The sequence below is a fragment of the Myotis brandtii genome, unplaced genomic scaffold (assembly GCF_000412655.1).
Source record: "Myotis brandtii unplaced genomic scaffold, ASM41265v1 scaffold29, whole genome shotgun sequence".
Classification (NCBI taxonomy): Eukaryota; Metazoa; Chordata; class Mammalia; order Chiroptera; family Vespertilionidae; genus Myotis; species Myotis brandtii.
In genome coordinates, this window is record NW_005361075.1 from 1387141 (window position 1) to 1405570 (window position 18430).

The 18430-nt window shown below is 45.1% G+C and overlaps 1 protein-coding gene across 3 annotated transcripts in view; it reads left to right on the forward strand.

Moving 5' to 3' along the window:
- Positions 1-17737, forward strand: part of CSAD (cysteine sulfinic acid decarboxylase) — a 25369-nt gene extending 7632 nt beyond the window's left edge. The window contains exons 1-15 of one of the 3 annotated variants that reach the window (XM_014542081.1): positions 6409-6547; positions 6809-6945; positions 7225-7351; positions 7431-7521; positions 8312-8418; positions 8841-8956; positions 9456-9535; positions 9828-9882; positions 14723-14839; positions 14915-14979; positions 15264-15345; positions 15761-15960; positions 16106-16157; positions 16292-16381; positions 17276-17737. In XM_014542081.1, coding sequence (XP_014397567.1) covers positions 6820-6945; positions 7225-7351; positions 7431-7521; positions 8312-8418; positions 8841-8956; positions 9456-9535; positions 9828-9882; positions 14723-14839; positions 14915-14979; positions 15264-15345; positions 15761-15960; positions 16106-16157; positions 16292-16381; positions 17276-17449 — 1482 coding nt within the window. In that variant the 5' untranslated portion in view covers positions 6409-6547; positions 6809-6819 and the 3' untranslated portion in view covers positions 17450-17737. Of the gene's footprint in view, positions 1-6408; positions 6548-6808; positions 6946-7224; positions 7352-7430; positions 7522-8311; positions 8419-8840; positions 8957-9455; positions 9536-9827; positions 9883-14722; positions 14840-14914; positions 14980-15263; positions 15346-15760; positions 15961-16105; positions 16158-16291; positions 16382-17275 lie in introns of those variants that run through there. The other 2 variants (XM_014542080.1, XM_014542082.1) reach the window with 2 other exon arrangements.
- Positions 17738-18430: the final 693 nt, after the last annotated feature.

Below are 18430 nucleotides of genomic sequence, written 5' to 3' on the forward strand. Positions count from 1 at the left end.
CCGATGCCAGACAGTCCCACTTCTCCCATTTGAGTCTGGGTCCCTAGAGACTTGCCTGGATCTGGAGCTCAGAGCCTGAGACTCCCTCCCGATTGAAACAGACAACCGCGCCCTCAGACGCCAGCCGGCTCCGAGCGCACCTCTGCACCTTAGTATTTGACTTCCGCACTGCGCCTCCTCTGAGTCTCGGTATGGTTTTCTCTTTCCTTCTAGTTGTAGAATTTCCCCTCAGCCAGCCTTCCTGTGGTCCTGGGTGATGTCCGTTCCGTCTTTTAGTTGTATTTTTGAAGTGGTTGTGCGAGGAGCAATCTCTGGTGTTTACCTATGCCGCCATCTTGGTTCCTCGCATCTCTTGTTTTTGTTGTTGGTTTTTTTGTTGTTGGTTTTTACCATTTTCATTGTTTCACTGCCTGTTCATCTTTTACCCCTTAAGAAAAGTAGTCATTTCTCTATTTCCTATTGACTGGTAGAAATCTTCTCTATGTTATATTAACTTTTTATTTATCAGATGCATTTAAAATATTTTCTCTTGGATTTTCATTTATCTTTCAACTTTTTTTCAGAGCAAAAGTTATGCTTTATGGAAAAAACTTGTAACATTCCTATATAGGCACAAACAAGAATGTTTACTATCAAAACGATTATACTACTAGAGCTCCTGGCCACTCAAAAAAATCTCATCATTTTCTTATATTCATCTACAAAGAGACTTAATTGACAAAATAGTAAAACTAGTGAGTTTAGTAGCATGGCCAGATGTAAGATTAACAAATTATATAATATAATAACAGTAACCAACCATAAAAATGTCATAATCTCATTCACAATAAAAGTTTTGACATTTCTAGAAATAAATTTAACAGGAAACTTCAAGTCATATAGTATTTTAAAAAATCATACTATTTTAGAGAAAGACAAAAAGGGCTAAGGGCTTGATTAAATGGAGAGTTTTACCATGTCCATTAGTAGGAAGACTTAATATCATAGAGACCTAGGTTTTTGTTATATGTTGTTAAATTCTAATTAAAACAGGACTTTTCATGGAAGTTAAACTTATTTTTTTTAAAATATATATATTTTATTGATTTTCTACACAGAGGAAGGGAGAGGGATAGAGAGCTAGAAACATTGATGAGAGAGAAACATCGATCAGCTCCTCCTGCACACTCCCTACTGGGGATGTGCCCGCAACCAAGGTACATGCCCTTGACCGGAATCGAACCTGGGACCCTTGAGTCCGCAGGCTCTATCCATTGAGCCAAACCAGTTAGGGCAACTTATTTTGTTTTGTGTTTTTCTTAATCCTCATCTGAGGATATTTTTTTTCATTGATCTTTAGAGAGAGAGGAAGGGAGGGAGGAGGGGTGTGAAAGAGAAAAAGAGTGAGATAACTGGTTGCCTCCCAAACTGGGGATCAAACCTGCAACCAAGGTACATGCTCTTGACTAGGAATTGAACCTAAGACCCTTAGGTCTGCAGGCCAACTCTCTAACCACTGAGAAAACTGGCCAGGGCTAAACTTATTTTAAAAATTACATGGAAAGCAATAATTGCAAGGAGAGGAAAAACCATTTTGGAATACACCGAGTTGGGGGAAAATAAAGCCATCAGTGATCTTTAACCAATTTAATGGTGTCTGTCTTTACACAGACTTTTAAAAATTTTTTACCTAGTCAAATCTGCCTGTGGCTTTTGGGTTTTTATGACATGCTACTTCAAGATTATAAAAATATTTCCTTTTGGTATTCTTATACTTGTATATTTTTAGTTTACATCTTTGTGTCAGCTGCAGTTTATTTTTGTGTATGGTGAGAGGTAGTTAGAAATACCATACTTAAAAGGGACTAATAGGTACTAGCCTAGAAGTCAGAAATCAGCAATTTAGGCTTGCTCCCATATTACCTTTGTAATCTTAGACAAGTTAATTCTATCTGGCCCAAGAGACCTCATCTTGAAAATGAAGATAAATAAGTAAATAAATAAATACCTTTTCAGACTAATTTCTAGCACTACTGTGAGGAAATAATGAGATTATAGATGAGAAGGCTTTGAGAAGAAAAAAATATTTTGCAAATCTTCTAAGTTATCATTAGTATAGATTTTTTTGGTTTATGCAAATCAAATGTTAGTGGAATGCAGTATTATTTTTCTGTACTTGAAAATTATCGATTCACCAAATGTTTATTGAGTGCCTTTGTGCAAGACCTGGGGGAAGGGAGGGAAGAATGGGGAAGATGAAAACTTAACTTTTTTTTTGAGTGCCTATTTTGTATTTGGTGCCTTTTAAAATTTATTTCAGAGAGGAAGGGAGAAAGAGAGAGGGTGGGGGGGGAGAAAGAGAAAGAAACATCAGTGATGAGAGAGAATCATTGACTGACTGCCTCTTGCATATCCCCCACTTGGGATCTAGCCTGCAATCTGGACATGTGCCCTGACTAGGAATTGAACCTGTGACCTCTGGCCTGGCTGTATTTAGTGCTTTTCTTTAAAAAAAAATTTAAAAATATGTTTTTATTGATTGAAGAGAGGAAGAAGGGAGAGAGAGATAGAAACATCAATGCTGAGAGAGAATCATTGATCGGCTGCCTCCGGCATGCCCCCCACTGGGGATCAAGCCCACAACCCAGACATGTGCCCTTGCCCGGAATTTAATCCGAAACCCTTCAGTCTGCAGGCTGACACTCTATCCACTGAGCCAAACCATCTAGGGTTTTGGTGCTTTTCTTAAAGAAGGCTAATTAGTCCTCTCCCTCACAATGGGTACTTAAAGAGAATAGGCGCCTCTCTATGAATGTGGGTGTTGAGTCAGTAGATACCATAGAATCAGTGTTTTCATTTTCTAACAAGCCTGGCTGAAAGGGCTTTAAGAAGCTCCTTCCCAAATCCATTTGCCCACAGGCAGGCCCCCTCCTGTGTGACCTTCCCAGACTTCCTTGGTACACACTTCTCTCAGGACCACTCCATCATTTATTCAAATGGTATTGTAATGAATACCAATTAGTGTTTTCCTGCACCAGCTCTCTATAGCTTTAAGGAGAGCCTATGTTTTTTCCTTTTTGAGGGCTACTCTGGGCCAGTTGAGCAGAGTTCATTAGCCCTGCCTATCCATGATAAACTTCAAATCTGTTGTGGTGAGCATGCCTTCATTTTACCTGCCAGCCTTCCTTCTGGCCTTTTAGCTGACAACTAGTAAATACTCAGCCATGTTTGCTGAACTAGCTAAACCCAGTCCTTTCTCTGAGAGCCAGCTGGGCTCTGTGATAGAAATGAGCAGTATATGGCTACCTTTGTCACTCAGATCTTTGGGATGATAGTGGGTTGAGGAATTGGGAAAGCACATGATGTACTAGGGCAGTGGTCGGCAAACTCATTAGTCAACAGAGCCAAATATCAACAGTACAACGATTGAAATTTCTTTTGAGAGCCAAATTTTTTTAACTTAAACTATATAGGTAGGTACATTGTTATTAACTTAATTAGGGTACTCCTAAGGCTTAGGAAGAGCCACACTCAAGGGGCCAAAGAGCCGCATGTGGCTCGCGAGCCGCAGTTTGCCAACCACTGTACTAGGGTCATTCCTTGAGCCTGGAGCTTTGTGTATTTTGGAATTCTTGTTGCCCCTTAATTCCTTCTTAATCTTTTTTTGTTGTTGAAAAATAACCTTTATTTTAATTATATAAGTAATTGAAATTATCATATAAAATTATAAAAATATAGAGGCATATAAATAAGAAAATAAAAATTATAATTCCAATACCCAAAATAACCACAGTTAATATTTTGAAGACTTTCCCCATCTTTTTCAGTCTTTTTGTATAGAGAGTGACTGCTAGTAGCTATGGGGTTTCTTTTGGGGATGATGAAAATGGTCTGGAATTAAATAACGTAATCAGTACGCAACTTGTGAATAAATTTTTCAAAACCACTGAGTTGTATTCTTTAAAAGGGTGAACTTTATGAGCTTTTATTTTTCTAAAAATGTTTGTGCCCTAGCCGGTTTGGCTCACTGGATAGAGCGTCGGCCTAGAGACTGAAGGGTCCCGGGTTTGATTCCGGTCAAGGGCATGTACCTTGGTTGCGGGCACATCCCCAGTGCGGGGTGTGTGGGAGGCAGCTGATCGATGCTTCTCTCTCATCGATGTTTCTAACTCTCTATCCCTCTCCCTTCCTCTCTGTAGAGAAGCAATAACATATATTAAAAAAAAAAAAATGTTTGTAGATACATGCACACAGTATTGTCTTTTTCTGAACTGAAATTGACAGTATTTTTGCTCCTTTATTGCTGTGTGTTTCAGCATGTTTTCTAAGAATAAGAATGTTCTCTTAGCCCTAGCTGGTTTGACTCAGTGGATAGAGCATTGGCCTGCAGAGGAAGGGTCTCCGGTTTGATTCCTGTCAAGTTGCAGGCTTCATCCTGACCCCGGTCAGGGCGCATGTGGAAGGCAACCAATCGATGTGTCTCTCTCTCTGTCTCTCCCCCTCCTTTCTACTCTTTCTAAAAATCAATGGAAAAATACCTTTGGGTGAGGATTAACAAACAAACAAACAAAAGAATGTTCTCTTAGCCCTGGCCCGTGTGGCTCAATTGGTTGGGTGTCGTCCCATGCACCAAAAGGTTGCTGGTTTGATTCCAGGTCAGGGCACATTGGTTGTGATTACAAAATCCGAATTCATAAGGTGAGTCACACTGAAATCCACAACCACATGAAATTGCACCAATGTTCCCAAATGCGGATTGGCTCTTAACCGGTTAAAAATGCAGATTTTGTAATCAAAGAAAACACGATAATTTCAAGAGAAACATCAAAAGTGCTTTATTCAAAGTAATGTCCATCGCTAGCTACACATTTCCCCCATCTTTTAGGTAATTTGTGGATACTGTCCCAATAGAACTTTTCTTGTTTTGAGGCAAACCATTCAGAGACCCAATTTTCCACTTCTTCGTATGTTTTGAAGTGCTGCTCAGAAAGTACATATGCCATTGATCGGAACAAATGGTAATTTGAAGGAGCTGGTCACAAGGCTTCAGCAGTACCCTGACTCTCAAATTTGCTTTCTATTCTAGCTTCTCATCAGAGTTCGGCCTGACCACCTCCCATATGAGTATCTGTAGCCCCAGGACACCTCCACGTGGATGAGTGTTTCCAAGAAATAGGCATTTACTTTCCCTCCAGCTTCCCCTTTCTGCACCCTAATTTCTTTCGGGGGGATGATTATTTTTCCAGTCACCCAGGCTTGAAACCCCAAGGTTATCTTTGACTCTTCCTTCTCCTCCAACGTAGATTCCGTCTGTGTTGAATTCAGTGTAATCTAGTGAGTGGCCAAGCCTGCAGCTTCCTGTATCTGTCCTTTCCTACGGACACCATCCTATTCCAGTGTGGACCACCTCTTGTCTGGTTTATGGCAACAGCCTATTACTTCTGCATCCTGCTGCTTAACACTGGTCTTTGGAGAGCATCAATTTCATCACATTTTTCTTGACACGGAATCTTTCAGTGACTTCCCATTTTCTGCAGGAAAAAATTTAGATTCCTTGGCCTGGCTGGCACTCCAGGCTCCCCATAATCTTGTGCAGCTGTGCTCCTGTATCACTCTTGCAGACCCTTCCTCCAGCCAGCTGGGCCCTTTCGCTGACCTTAGAACAAGCCGTACTCCTTCCTGATGTAAGCTCATGGCATTCCTCCCCTACCCCTGCATGCCTCTCTTCCTCCTTTTCGCCAATCTCATTTCTCCTGCCCACTTTGAAGATTCAGCTCCAGTCCCACTCTGATCTTCCCCAGTCTTCAGCCTTCTCTTTTCCTGAATAATGCTTGGGGTCAGCACCCAGCCATGCCCTGGGTATAACTGTTGCGTGTGCATCTGTGTCTTCCCACTGGGACAGGGAGGCTTTCTCAGTCCCCAGCACCCTGTCATGAACACAGCTGGTGTTCGCTTCAGACAGCCACTCCCTGTTTATTGAGCGCCCTCAGCCTGCATGGCACAGGGTTACACTTGTTTAACAAAATGCTTCCTCAGTGCAACCTCCTTTCCTTCCTGCTCTGGGAGAGGGCTTTAGAAATCGGGACAGTTCTGAAAAGTCTGTGCGGGGCGGGATGCAGAGGTTGGCCTCTGAGGCCTGCCTAAACCATTTCGCCGCCACTGGTCTCTCTCAGGCTCCCTCCCCCACCTCAGTCTCCCCTCCCCTTGCTCTTGTCTCGCTGCCAAACATATCCCAGGAACCCTATCCAGGGCCCTTTGGTTCAGGTGGAAAGCCACTCTTTCTGCTGGCTCTCTGCTCCTCTTAACCCTGATGTTAATGTGGCACGTGTTTTTGCCTTTTATCTCATCTCCCCCTTCTTCATGTCAGCTAATGATTATTCAGAGGACTTAACCTAGTGTCCCTATCCCAAATCTGTCCATTTTCTTTAGGGCAAGGTCATGGGAGTGATGTCATGGTCATGTGACTGCTGCCTGTACTCATTCCCTCTGCTTCCCTGGTACTAACATTCTGAAAAGCAAATTGTGTAACCTGCCTCCAGCTCACCGGAACAGAGACCTGAGCAGAAAAGTAAGCCTCTTGTTGCTGCGTTAGGTGGGCAGTGGCCACTAGATTTCACTTAATCTGTGCTAACTGCCTTTTTCCCTCTCACCTGTTTCTACTGGCTTTCTCCCTGGATGCTCTCATTTGCCCTTGTCTATACAGTGAAGGCCAGGACTGAGCTGCAGGACTGGGGCCTTAGGCTCCTTAAGGGATTGGGGTTGGGGTTCTTGGTTAGGTCCAGGTGGGGTATGCAGGCTGAGTAGGGAATAACTCCTGCTCTGCTCACAGATTTTATCCTGATGGCTGACTCTAAACCACTCCCCTCCCTTGACTGGGACCCCGTGGCTGCAGAAACCTTGCTTCGGGACGTGTTTGGGGTTGTTGTGGATGAAGTCATTTGGAAAGGGACCAGTGCTTCCGAGAAGGTGGGTCCTTTCTCCCTGTTCTTTCTGCCCATCAACGCGGCTCAGAACTTTGCTCCCCCAACAAGACTTTTCCTCAGACTTCTCCCACTGTGTGCCTCAGGGATTATATACTGGGTCTTACTGTGTTTATTTACCCTTGTTCATGTGTTGTTTTAAAAATATTCCTGACTTGTTGCTTTAAGTGCATGTTGGTGGTGTCTTGTGTATACTGAGATGTGGTTTGGGCAGCAGTCAATAGAGTGTCTAAGGGCCCCCAGAATTTCCCACTTCTTCCCCTAGGTCTGCGAGTGGAAGGAGCCAGAGGAGCTGAAGCAGCTGCTGGATTTGGAGCTGCGGAGCCAGGGGGAGTCAAAGGAGCAAATCCTGGAGCGGTGCCAGGCTGTGATCCGCTACAGCGTGAAGACCTGTGGGTCCTGGGTTCTGGTGGGGAGAGTGTCTGGAGTTTGTACCCAGCTCGACTCTGAGCCCCCTGTCCCCTTCTCCAGGTCACCCTCGCTTCTTCAACCAGCTCTTCTCAGGGTTGGATCCCCATGCCCTGGCCGGGCGTATTGTCACCGAGAGCCTCAACACCAGCCAGTGAGACATGCCAAGGGCCCCTTCCACCACCCCTCGGAGGATATGGGTTTGCACATGCCTGGGGGGAGGGGAAGAAAATGATTTTTCCCCATCCCTGTTTTCTGGAAGTCTCTGCTGGCAGAGTCTTCCCCTTTGTGCCCTTCAGGCTCCCTTTCTCTAAGTTTTCTCCTGCCTCACCCTAGTTTGTTCTCATTCTTTAAAAAAATAAATAAATCTATTAATTGGTTTTTAGAGAAGGAGACAGTGAGAGAGAGAAACATTGATTTGTTCCATTTATTCATGTATTCATTGGTTGATTTTTGTTGTTGTTATTGTCAATCCTCACCTGAGGATATTTTTTCCATTGATTTTTTAGAGAGAGTGGAAGGAAGGGAGAGAGAGAGAGAGAGAGAGAGAGAGAGAGAAAGAAACATCGATGTGAGGGAGACACATTGATTGACTGCCTCCTGTACCCACCCTGACCAATACGTGCTCTTGACTAGGAATTGAACCCCCCAACGCTCTAACCACTGAGAAACATTGGCCAAGGCCATTGGTTGATTCTTGTATGTGCCTAACTGAGTATCAAATTTGCAACCTTGGTGTGTTGGATGACGCTCTAATCAGCTGAGCTACCCAACCAGGGCCTGTTCTCATTCTTGCTTCCTTGGTTCTTTGTCACCAACTCCTTCCTCTCTTTGGGCCCTTCCCTCACTCCTTCTCACCCCCTGCTCTCTCTGACTCCTCTGAGAGTCTCACCTGGCCTCCTTCCCTGTCCCTTCCCCTTTCTCATTGTCCCTTCTCCTGGCAGGTACACTTATGAAATCGCCCCCGTGTTTGTACTCATGGAAGAAGAGGTGCTGAAAAAACTCCGGGCGTTGGTGGGCTGGAGCTCTGGGGATGGGGTCTTCTGCCCTGGTATGTGAGAAGGAGGGGTGTCTTTCTTTGGCCTTTTAAAGGGTTCTTCCTTCCCCACCATTCTCTTGCTCTAAGCTGGCAGGGCTTAGAGCTCTTTGTTTCCCCTCCAGCTAAGCTCTGGCCACACCAGAAAGAGGCTGCCCAATACCCTGCCTCTCCCTGTTTGCCAAACAGCCCATGGGATCAATGCTCTAGTGCCTGCTCTCTCCGGGTGGGGGCTGTCTTGGGGACAGCCCAGGATATGTAGTCAGGGGATCTAGATCCCTGGGCTGTTCTGGGCTATCGTGGCATTTGTAGAGACCTGGGAGCCAATCCCTCGTGTGTTTTTTTATCAGTTCTTCTGGGTAGAGAGGTCAAGAGGGGCAAGCTCCAGTTTTGACCCACTGTCTGTCCCTCTTGCCACCATCCCCTCCCTATGACAGGTGGCTCTGTCTCCAACATGTATGCCGTGAACCTGGCCCGCTATCAGCGCTTTCCTGATTGCAAGCAGAAGGGCCTCCGGGCACTGCCACCCCTGGCCCTCTTCACAACGAAGGAGGTGGGGAAGAGGCACAGGCCTACCCTGGGCTCCTGATTCTAACCTCTAGCCAGTGAGTCCAAGATCTGTCAGGTTCTCTGCTGCCCAGTCCCGTCTCTCCCAAGGCCAGCCTGCCCCCATTGTATGTGCTTCCTTCGAATCAGGGGCTCCCATCCACCTTCCCTTCAATTGTAGGGGAGGGAATGGGAAGGGGCAGCTAGTGAGGTGGACACAGTCCACACCCTTTCTACCTAGAGGGTGGTCCTTGGACCAGCAGCATCAGTATCACGGGGCGTTTGTTAGAAATGCAGAATCTCAGGCCTCACCCCAGACCTGTTGTATCTGACTCTGCATTTAATCAAAGACCCTGGCGATTTGAAGGCTCATGAATGCTTGAGAAGCCCAGGTCTACAGGATCTCACCTATTACAACTTACACTTGACTTCTATTAGTCTCTCTCTCCTCCCCATCCTCCCTGCCTCTCACCCTAGCCTGACATGCTCTCTGCCTTTCTCCACAGTGTCACTACTCCATCAATAAAGGAGCTGCTTTCCTGGGACTTGGCACCGACAGTGTCCGAGTGGTCAAGGCGGATGAGAGGTGACGGTCCTGTCCTTGTGGCCCTGACCGGCTTGGTGCAGCATGCCTTCCTGCTGTGAGAGGCTCTGGCCGCAGGCCCACGCCTCTGGTGGACTTCTCTCTACTCTCTGTTTCTACACAATAGTTGCTTCTGTCTCTCAGTGCTAGAGTCTCCTGCCCTGTGCCCTGAGATGTCTAAGGGAAAAGATCAACACTGTGGCCTCTGTATTGCGAACCCCACATTACCCTGCTCTCAACACTTCCTGGCCTAGAGAGCAATTACTCCGTTACCCACTCGGTTTTTTTTTTCCAGAGGGAAGATGATCCCTGAGGATCTGGAGAGGCAGATCAGTCTGGCCGAAGCTGAGGTGAGTGAGTTTGGGGTGCAGGGGTGTGGTGTGGGTGGAGCTGGGCGTGTTCTTTTCTTGGAGGATTCTTTGGGCTCTCCCTGATCGAGGCACCCTCATCCCTCTCCTTGATCTCGGTGCCTGCCTCTACTGAGAGAGCCTGAGGGCCAAGGACACGCTGTGTTCCTCTCGGGAACCTGCCGAGACCCACAGACGGGACAGGACCCTGGGAGGCAGGAGCAGGACTGAGTCACTGAGTGGAACTCCCAGGCGGCACCACAGAGAGGGTGCTGGCAGCCTGAGGTGTAGGTGGAAGGTTCCTGTGAGCTGAGGGTCGGTGCAGAGAGCCTTGGGAGGATGTGTGGGCCCGTGTGAGGAGTGCAGGCTGTGCGAAGTGGGAAGGGTGGAGGCCTCCACACGGGGGCTATTGGACGGCTGCAGCCATCTTGGAGGGCATTTTGGCACTATCTATAAATTGTAAATGTATCTGTCCACTGATTCAGAGTCTCACTGCTAGGATCTATTCTATAAATCATCATCACAGTACTTAGAATTCTGTGCACTGGAGCTAAGTGTAAAATTTTTAAAAATTTAATGTCCATCAGTAGATAGATTATGATACCATATCTGTGTGTCTTGGTTTCTTCCTTTATAAAATGAGCATAATGTAGAAGTTATCACATAGGATCATTGTAAGGATTAAGTGAATTAATATATGTAAAGCATTTAGAGCCCATGAAGCACTATACATATTGGCTACCATTATTGTTGTTATTATTATTGGAGTACTATGTAGACATTTAAAAGAATAAAGTGGGGATATAGAGACTAACATCAAAATACCTTCACCATATGTTTAAGTCTGTATATATATATAAAGTTTATATAGCAAATTGCAGTAAAGGAAGGACAGTGTGATGAGCCTATTGTTATTGGGAACAATATGAATTTATTGACATAGGGATGTTACCTCTAGTAGCAGTATGAGCAACAATTAGAACAGTAGAGTAGGCCCTGGCCGGGTAGCTCAGTTGGTTGGAGCGCCATCCTGATATACCAAGGTTTCGGGTTCAATCACCGGTCAAGGCACATACAAGAATCAACCAATGGCCCTAGCTGGTTTGGCTCAGTGGATGGAGTGTTGGCCTGCGGACTGAAGGGTCTCTGGTTTGATTCCGGTCAGGGGCACTGGGTTGCGGGCTCCATCCCCAGTAGTGGGTGTGCAGGGGACAGCCGATCAATGATTCTCTCTCATCATTGATGTTTCTATCTCTCTCTTCCTCTCCCTTACTCTCTGAAATCAATAAAAATATATATTTTTTAAAAAGAATCAACCAATGAATGTATAAGTGGAACAACAAATTGTTGTTTCCCCACTCCTCTCTCCTTTCCTCTCTCTCTAAAATCAATTTAAAAAAATAGAACAGTGGGGTATCACTTTTATTGTATAAACTTTTTTGGGTATAGCTTTTTAATTTTTTATTATTTACTTATTTATTTTTAAAATATTTTAATTGATTCCAGAGAGCCTGGAGCCTGGGGATGTCCCCTGACCGGGAATCAAACCGTGACCTCCTGGCTAATAGGTCAATGCTCAACCACTGAGCCATGCCGGCGGGCCTGGGTAATAGCTTTTTTGAAAAAAATTTTTTTTATTAATTTCAGAGAGGAAGGGAGAGGGAGAGAGATATAGAAACATCAATGATGGGAGAGAATCATTGGTTGGCTGCCTTCTGTATGCCTCCCACTGAGAATTGAGCCGGCAACCCAGGCATGGGAAGTTGAACCATTACCTCCTGGTTCATAGGTCAGTGTTCAACCACTGAGTCATGCTGGTCAGGCGGTAACAGCTTTCTTTATTAAGATAGAATTACATTCTCATGCCATACAATTTACCCACTTATAGTGTACAATTCAGTGGTTTTAAACATATTTACAGAGTTGTGCAACCATCAGTACAATAAATATTAGAATATTTTCATCACTCTCAAAAGAAACCCCATATCTTTTAGCCATCCATCTCCAATATTCCCATACTTCTTTCCCATTAGGAAACCACAAATCTACGTGCTGTCTCTATGGATTTATCTATTCTGGATTTTTCATAGAAATGGAATCGTCCTATACATGGTTTTTGTAATGGACTTCTTTTGCTTAGCATGTTTTCAAGGTTCATTCATATTGTAGCATGTACCAGTTCTTCATTCTTTCTTATTGCTAAATAATATCCCATTCTATAGATATACCACACTTTATTAATTTCTTAGTTGATGGACATTTGGGTTATTTCTAGTTTGGGGATATTATAAGTAGTGCTGCTCTAAACATTTGTGTACAAGTTTTTATGTGAACATATTTTTTTTTATTTCTTCTGGTTATATACCTGGTAGTGGAATGGCTAAGCCATATGGTAATTCTATATTTAACCTTCGAGGAACCACCAGACTGTTTTTCAAAGTGACTGCTCCAGTGTATAATCCCACCAGCACTGTATAAAAGGGTTCCAATTTCTCCACATCCTCACTGACACCTGTTACTTCTCTTTCTGATTATAGCTATCTTAGTGGGTGTGAAGTGGTATCTTGCTGTGGTTTTGATTAGTATTTCCCTGATGACTAATGATGTTGAGCATCCTGTCATGTGCTTATTCTTTTCCATTCTAGATATAAATCTCTTATCAGATATATGATTTGCAAATATCTTCTTCCAGTCTCTACATTGTCTTTTCACATTCTTGAGGGTGTCCTTTGAAGCACGAAAGTTTTATATTTGATGAGGTCCAATTTATTTTTTCTTTGGTTGCTTGTGTTGTTGTTTTTTAAATTGATTTCAGAGAGGAAAGGAGAGGGAGAGAGAGATAGAAACATCAATGATGAGAGAGAATCACTGATCGGCTGCCTCCTGCTCAATTGGGAATCAAGCCCGCAACCCGGGCCCATGCCCTGACTGGGAATCGAACTGTGACCTCCTGGTTCATAGGTCGTAGGTCAACACTCAACCACTGAGCCACTGCAGCTGGGCTCTAATTGACTTTTTAATATTGCTCTTATACCCTGCAAACTTGCTGAACTCATTTATTAATTCTAATGTGTTTTGTTGTTGTTAATCCTCACCTGAGGATATTTTTTCCATTGATTTTTAGAGAGTAGAAGGGATGGAGGGAAGGGGCGGAGAGACAGAGAGACTTGCCCGGGAATCAAAGAGGCAACCCTTTCAGTGCATGGCCCTATGTTCTCACCTCCAAGCCACACTGGCTAAGGCTAATTCTAATAGTTGTTTTATCGGATTCCTTAGGATTTTATAGATACAATATCATGTTATCTATAAACAGATCTCTTTTTTTCCTTTTCAATCTGGTTGCCTCTTATTTTATTTTCTTACCTAATTGCCCTGCTAGAACCTCAGTACCATGTTGAATAAAAGTGAGGAGAGTGGGTATCCTTGTCTTGTTTCTGATCTTAGGGTGAAGGCTTTTAGTCTTTCACCATTGATTATAATGTTAGCTATGGTTTGTATTTTTTTTTGTATGTTTTGTGTTTTTTATTTTAGAGACACAGGAAGGGAGAGAGAGAGAAACATCGATGTGAGAGAAGCATTGACCAGTTGCCTCCTGTATGCACCCCAACTAGGGATCAAACCCACAACCTAGGTATGTGCCTGACCTGGAATGGAACCCACATCATTTTGGTATACGGGATAACACTCCAACAAGTGAACCAGCTGGGCTAGCTGTGGTTTCTGTAGTTGTTCTTGATCAGGTTGAGAAAGTTCCCTTCAATTTCTAGATTGTTGAGTATTTTTATCGTAAAGGAGTGTTGGAATTTTCTCAAATGTTTTTCTGTTTCTATTGAGATGACCAATAGACCACATTGAGATGTGTTTTCTGCCCTTTTCCTATTGATAGGGCATATTTGGGTATATTATTTTAATTGAATTTTGGGTATTAACCCAAGCTTGCACTCCTGGAACAAATCCCATTTTGTCACGGTGTATTGTTCTGTTTATGTTGTTACTTCAGTTTGCTCGTGTCTTTTAGATTTTATATCTGTATTCATAAGAGATGTTATCTGTAGTTTTCTTGTGATGTTTTGTCTGGTTGAAGTAGCAGGTTAATACTTGCCTCATAGGATGAATTCAGGAGTGTTTCCTCCTCTCTCTCTCTCTCTCTCTCTCTTTTTTTTTAGAAATCAGTGAAGAACTGGTATCACTTCTTTTTTAAATGTTTGGTAGAATTGATAAGTGAAGCCATTTGGGCTTGGGTTTTTCTTTGTGACATTTTTTTACTATTAACTCAATTTATTTTTTTTAAAAAAGATATTTTTATTGATTTCAGAGAGGAAGGGAGAGGGAAAGAGAGATAGAAACATCAGTGATGAGAGAGAATCATAGACCAGCTGCCTCCTGCATGCCCTACACTGGGGATTGCCCCACAACCCGGGCATGTGACCTGACTGGGAATCAAACCGTGACCTCCAGGTTCATAGGTAGACGCTCAACCACTGAGCCACACCTGCTGGGTTCAATTTCTTTATAAACTTTTGTACTACTAGAAATTGTAAAATATCATTTGATTTTCCAGTAAGGCATTAAAATTTTTTGAAAGAGTATGAGTTTTGGAGATAGACCACCAGACAGATCTAGGTTTGGGTTCCATCTCTGGAGCTGCATCTTGGGGGCAGGTTTCTTTACACCTCTGAATCTCAGTGTCCTCACCTGCAAATTAAAGAGGATGGTAGTACCTTGTAAGGTTGAAAGGACCCAGGTCAGGCATGCGGAGGTTTCAGAGCTGGGCTCTAGCAACCAGGCTCTGGGTTGCTTTTTGGATGCACAGCCTCTTTCTCTCTCTGCATTTTTGCATTAGGGTGCTGTGCCGTTCCTGGTCAGTGCCACCTCTGGGACTACTGTTCTGGGGGCCTTTGATCCCCTGGAAGCAATTGCTGACGTGTGCCAGCGTCGTGGACTGTGGCTGCACGTGGATGTGAGTAGGACTTGGGCCTCAGGGTGGGGTGGGCTGAGCTGAGGCCAAGCCCGTGCTGTTCCTTCTGCTACACAGGCTGCCTGGGGTGGAAGCGTCCTGCTGTCACAGACCCATAGACATCTCCTGGATGGGATCCAGAGGTGCCTACAGCCCCTGTTCCCTGCATCCCACTTTTCAAATGCTTGATCCATAGAATAGTCATGGACAGGGAGCTTTCAGTGGCAGTGGGCAAGGAGGTTGGTGGGAGGGGTTTGGAGAGATGGTTGCCTGGGGCTGGAGTTCAGGTGGCAGACATAGCAATCACCCTGGCTGCTGGGCGGGGTGAGGCTGAAGCTCGTTTTACTGAGGTCTGGAAAGGGAAGGCAGCTTGGCTGGGCAGCTTGAGGAAGAGCCAGCTCACCCAGCTTTGCTGTGCCCACCCCAGAGCTGACTCCGTGGCCTGGAACCCCCACAAGCTCCTCGCAGCAGGCCTGCAGTGCTCAGCTCTCCTTCTCCGTGACACCACGGTGAGCCTTCCCCAGCCCTGACCTGGTCCCTGCTCTCAGCTTAGACCTTGTCTTCTTTTCTATCCAACCTTAGAGGGGTCCTGGCCTTGCTGTGTTCTACTTACCATCCCATCTGAAGCTGAATATCTGTGGCCACCCTAACTCCCTGTAGTGGGTTCTCACTCCCCCATGGCCTGTCTTCAGGCAAAGGAAAAGTTTCCAGCTTGAAGTTGCAATTAAAGGGATCCTGGGTTGAGTCTGGGAAGAACTCTGGGTGTTAGGAGAAAACCCAGAGAAAGGGGTCTGAGTCAGCTGGCAGCTCTCCCATCAGTGCCGCCTGGTCCAGGGAAAGGAATGGGTAGACTGAGCTAAGAAAGCGCTAGAGGAAACCTGGGTGGAGAGCGTGGGGTCTGACAGTCTCTCAACCCACCCACAGAATCTGCTCAAGCGCTGCCACGGGTCCCAGGCCAGCTACCTCTTCCAGCAGGACAAGTTCTACGATGTGGCCCTGGACACGGGAGACAAGGTGGTGCAGTGTGGCCGCCGGGTGGACTGTCTGAAGTTGTGGCTCATGTGGAAGGCACAGGGCGGGCAAGGGCTGGAGCGGCGTGTCAACCAGGCCTTTGCCCTTGCCCGGTAGGAGTGGTGGGTGGTTCCAGTTCTCCTCCCCAGGTCCCTTCCCCAAAGCCTTTTGCTGCTGTCAGTGCCTCTCCAGTCATCTTCTGGGTCTCTTTTGTTTTCTTTCCCCCTCCTCCTGTGATTGCTCACTCTCCATTTGAAGATACCTGGCGGAGGAAATGAAGAAGCGGGAAGGATTTGAGTTGGTCATGGAGGTATGACCTACCCTGTTCTCTTTGTTCCTATGTCCTCGTAGTCTGTCCTACACGCAAAGCCCTGCTGGACGCAGAGGAGCAGTGAGAGGGGACACTTTCTCAGCTCACACCTTTCTCTTCCTCATTCCTTCCAGCCAGAGTTTGTCAATGTGTGTTTCTGGTTTGTGCCTCCCAGCCTGCGGGGCAAGCAGGAGAGTCTGGATTACAGTGAAAGGCTGGCTAAGGTAGGCTTTCTCCTCCCTGGGGCTCTGGTTAACCTAGTTGAGCAAATGGATGCAGCTGGTGTGTTTCTGCCCCCTGCTGGCTGTGGGTGGCATGGCAAGTCCCTTGGCTGGTTTCCTGCTCCTGAGCTGGGGACTGAACCGGAAAACACCAACTTGTCCTCATTTCTCAGGGATGTGGATGGAGAATCGGGAATGTTTCTGGAAAGTAAGCAGAAGACAGAGAGGGCATTACAGATAAGTCGCCAGTGTACATAGACCCCTGTGCTGGGAGTTGTACTGGGAGCTCAGGTCCGGGACAGAGAGCTTTACTCACTGATACTGGGGAAAAACAACCAGTAAGGCCAGTCCAGACCTGCCTCCTGGAGCTGAGAAGATATGTCCTACATCCCTCTGATAGGTTGGTAGTAGGTGCTGCAGATGACCTGAAAGGACACGATTGTTCTTGCCCTTAAGGAATAATATTAGGAAAAGAAGAGTTACCTATTTGAAACCAGTATGTTGAAGGAAATCCTGTAAATATGCACGTTAGATCACAGAGTACAGAGCAAAAATATTCCAGGAATTCAGAGAGGGGGAGAAGGTGTTAAGGATGACAGAGGCTTGAAGTTAGACTAAAACAGTGTTGGGAGTCAGGGAAAAGTTAGGATTTGACAGAAAATGTGCCAACCTGGAGATAAGTGAGGTAAGGAATAAAGCAGATGGTAGAGAAGGACAAGCAGGTTGGACATGGTGGAAAAGGTAAACTGGGGCCGTGGTCAGGATCACAGCAATGAGCTGCCTCCGGAAGGTGGCTGGGGCGGAGGGAAATGCACCTTGGGTAACTCACTGGCCAGGAAGTTACCTGGCCCAGCCCTCACCTGACCCCAGGCTGACACTCTCTGTATCCTTCCACAGGTGGCCCCAGTACTCAAGGAGCGCATGGTGAAGGAGGGCTCCATGATGATTGGCTACCAGCCCCATGGGACCCGGGGCAATTTTTTCCGCTTGATCGTGGCCAACCCCGCGCTGACCCAGGCCGATATGGACTTCCTCCTCGATGAGCTGGAACGGCTAGGCCAGGACCTCTGAGTCCTCCTCTCACTGCTGGCCTTGACCCTCCTTCCTCCCCTCTGGCTCTGCGTGTCCCCTCCCTGTGTTCTCCAGACCAATCTTTTTAGGAAACAGAGTGGCCGTAATAATGTTTATATCCTTTGACCTACTAACTCTCCTCTTAAATATGTGATATTAGGAGAATGTTTAATAAACTACAGTATATTCTTACGATGGAATGTTAGGCTGCCTTTAGAATTATGTTTACAAAAAGGGTGTTTATTGATATGAGAAAAATAATTTTAATATAATGTTGAAAAATCTGGATATAGTACTTTATATATTATAATATCTGAGCTATATTAAAACATACATAGAAAAAGACTGTTGAAATATGCCAAAATGTTAATAGTTTTACCTCAAATGGTATTACAGGCAATTTAGAAATTAACTTCTTACTCTGGCCGGTATGACTTGGTTGGGCATTATCCCACGCACCAAAAGGTTGCCGGTTTGATTCCTGGTAGGGGGTGTGCAGGAGGCAGCCGATCGATGTTATGCTCTCACATGAATGTTCCTCTCTCTCTCCCTCTCTAAAAAGTAAAAATAAATTTAACTTTTTTATGCCTTTTGTGCTCCCTCCTTTTATCATAAAATGAATATGCATTACTCTTACAATAGAAAAATAATAAAGTTAAAATTTTAACTATATTATTTTGGTGTGATTAGGAGTTTGTTACCTTTCAAGCAAGTAATGGAGAATACAAATTAAATTTTTTTAAAAGGCAGTGAAAGATCCCAAAAATCTTTAGTGGGAGGGGAAAGACCAAAAGTGGAGGCACTCTAAAATTAATTGTACTGTAGTGACATTGAAACAAAATGGGCACTGACTGTATCTTGAGACCAGAGCCTTATCCACTTACACTTAAAAATTCTCACCAGCTTGGCTGGTGTAGCTCAGTAGTTGAGCATCGACCTATGAACCAGGAGGTCATGATTGGATTCCCGGTCAGGGCACAT